This window comes from Sphaeroforma arctica (genome assembly GCF_001186125.1).
Source record: "Sphaeroforma arctica JP610 unplaced genomic scaffold supercont1.5444, whole genome shotgun sequence".
Classification (NCBI taxonomy): domain Eukaryota; class Ichthyosporea; order Ichthyophonida; genus Sphaeroforma; species Sphaeroforma arctica.
In genome coordinates, this window is record NW_014035114.1 from 1 (window position 1) to 1,969 (window position 1,969).

The 1,969-nt window shown below is 40.4% G+C and overlaps 1 protein-coding gene across 1 annotated transcript; it reads right to left on the minus strand.

The window, feature by feature from the left end:
* Positions 1-1,430: 1,430 nt before the first annotated feature.
* SARC_14999 (hypothetical protein) lies at positions 1,431-1,719 on the minus strand (the record flags this gene model as incomplete). Its single annotated transcript, XM_014290871.1, has 1 exon — positions 1,431-1,719. A coding segment is annotated over exon 1 (180 nt), but the record flags the coding sequence as incomplete, so codon positions are not given.
* Between the last annotated feature and the right edge of the window lie 250 nt (positions 1,720-1,969).

A 1,969-nucleotide genomic window follows, 5' to 3' on the forward strand; every position in this document is an offset into this window, starting at 1 on the left:
AAGCCAGATGTTCTTTGTTGGGTGATATGTGTAGCTCTTTTACTGAATTCACTAGTACGAAGGTAGTATTACAGCTGCGATAAAAAGATGAGTTGGATGTACTCTGTTGGTAGATATAATTCTTCTTCACTGAATGCACTCATACGACAATAGTTAATGGTTCAAGACCGGCCATTTATGCTGTATCACATGTCTTCCTGCTATCAGTATACGGCCCCTATCTATAGTAGTGGATAAGTCGACAGTAAGGTGGTAAGTAGGTAGGTTTACAGAAGATATGTTGCTACAGCAAAGCCACTCGCTTTGTCATGGACGCCATGAACTTGACAAAAGTATCATCGTTGACGTCAAAGCTATCGAAGGTGTCAGCGGTTAGTGAGGGTGCACTCTCGGTGGAAGGCCAGTAGGTAAATACCATTGGGGAAATGTACCGATCCTTTCATTCGAGCCAATGAACAGGGGTTACATATAACTTATTTTCAGGCTAGTCTCTTCTTTCAGGCGATCTGAAGGGCGTATGTGGACAGATATGCACGCAGATAACACGGTAGACACATGGACAAGTAAGCAGCTAGGTACGTAAGTAACATGGAGGTCATGGCTGTAGGCATGCTTTCCTAATCTGCAAGCTATCCGCACCAGTCAATAGTTCTAGCCATGGGCTAGCTGGCTCACCTGTATCGGTGTAGTCACACAGCAACGATTGCCTAGCACAAACACTCCCACCAGACAGACTGTCCATTTCTCTCAGAGTTTGGGCCACACCGTCATACACTAGCGCCGTTCAGAGACACGCCTTTCCTCGCACTTAACAGCACCAACACTTCAGCTATTCATCGACAGTGGTGTATGCGCAATACTCGCTTCTTAGAGAAATGACCCACACTCACACAATCCAAGGCTTAAATGTTTATTATATTATATGTAGAAGACTAATCAGCCTCAAAGTGTTTAATATATCAACTGTAGGTTATCAAACCTCAGTGTTTATTATATTAACTGTAGGTTATCAAACCTCAGTGTTTATTATATTAACTGTAGGTTATCAAACCTCAGTGTTTATTATAATTACTGTAGGTTATCAAACCTCAGTGTTTATTACATTAACTGTAGGTTATCAAACCTCAAAGTGTTTATTATTTTATCTGTAGGTTATCAGACCTCAAAGTGTGTATTATTTTATCTGTAGGTTATCAAACCTCAAAGTGTTTATTATATTAACTGTAGGTTATCAAACCTCAAAGTGTTTATTATTTTATCTGTAGGTTATCAAACCTCAAAGTGTTTATTGTATCAACTGTAGGTTATCAAACCTCAAAGTGTTTATTATATTAACTGTAGGTTATCAAACCTCAAAGTGTTTATTATTTTATCTGTAGGTTATCAAACCTCAAGTGTTTATTATATTAACTGCAGGAGACATATCAAACCTCTCCGTTGGGGCGTGCGGATGAGACGGTCATCTTACTATGACGATCGGCCACCCCTGCGTCGCCGTCTGTGTGCTTGGCCGACGGTCTGGCGCCTCTGCGCTTGCTCAGTTCAATCTTCAGCTGCTCACTGTGTGCAATGGGTGGGGCTAGTATGTGAGAGACTGCGCAACTACGCATGTGTCCCAAAAGTTAAATATTCGCTCCGGGTGCGATCTATTACTGCGGCGAATGTGATACCGAAATCGGGTTAGAAAGTACATCCTAATGTGTGTATTAGTGCATCATGTGTGATTCTATGCATTAGGTGGCTGTTTCTAGTTCGTTGTTAGATTCGGTCTGTATTTGGTTATGAGCACAAGAGCATCCATACAGTTCTCCATATCTCGCATTCACAGGCTACGAACATTTAAGGCATGTATATTAAAAAATATCAGTATGGATTTTTCTTTCTTTAGGCATAGACTATGCTCATACATACAACGAAATATGTCACTATAAGCTATTGGTTTTGAAAATGCATATATTTGATATATATA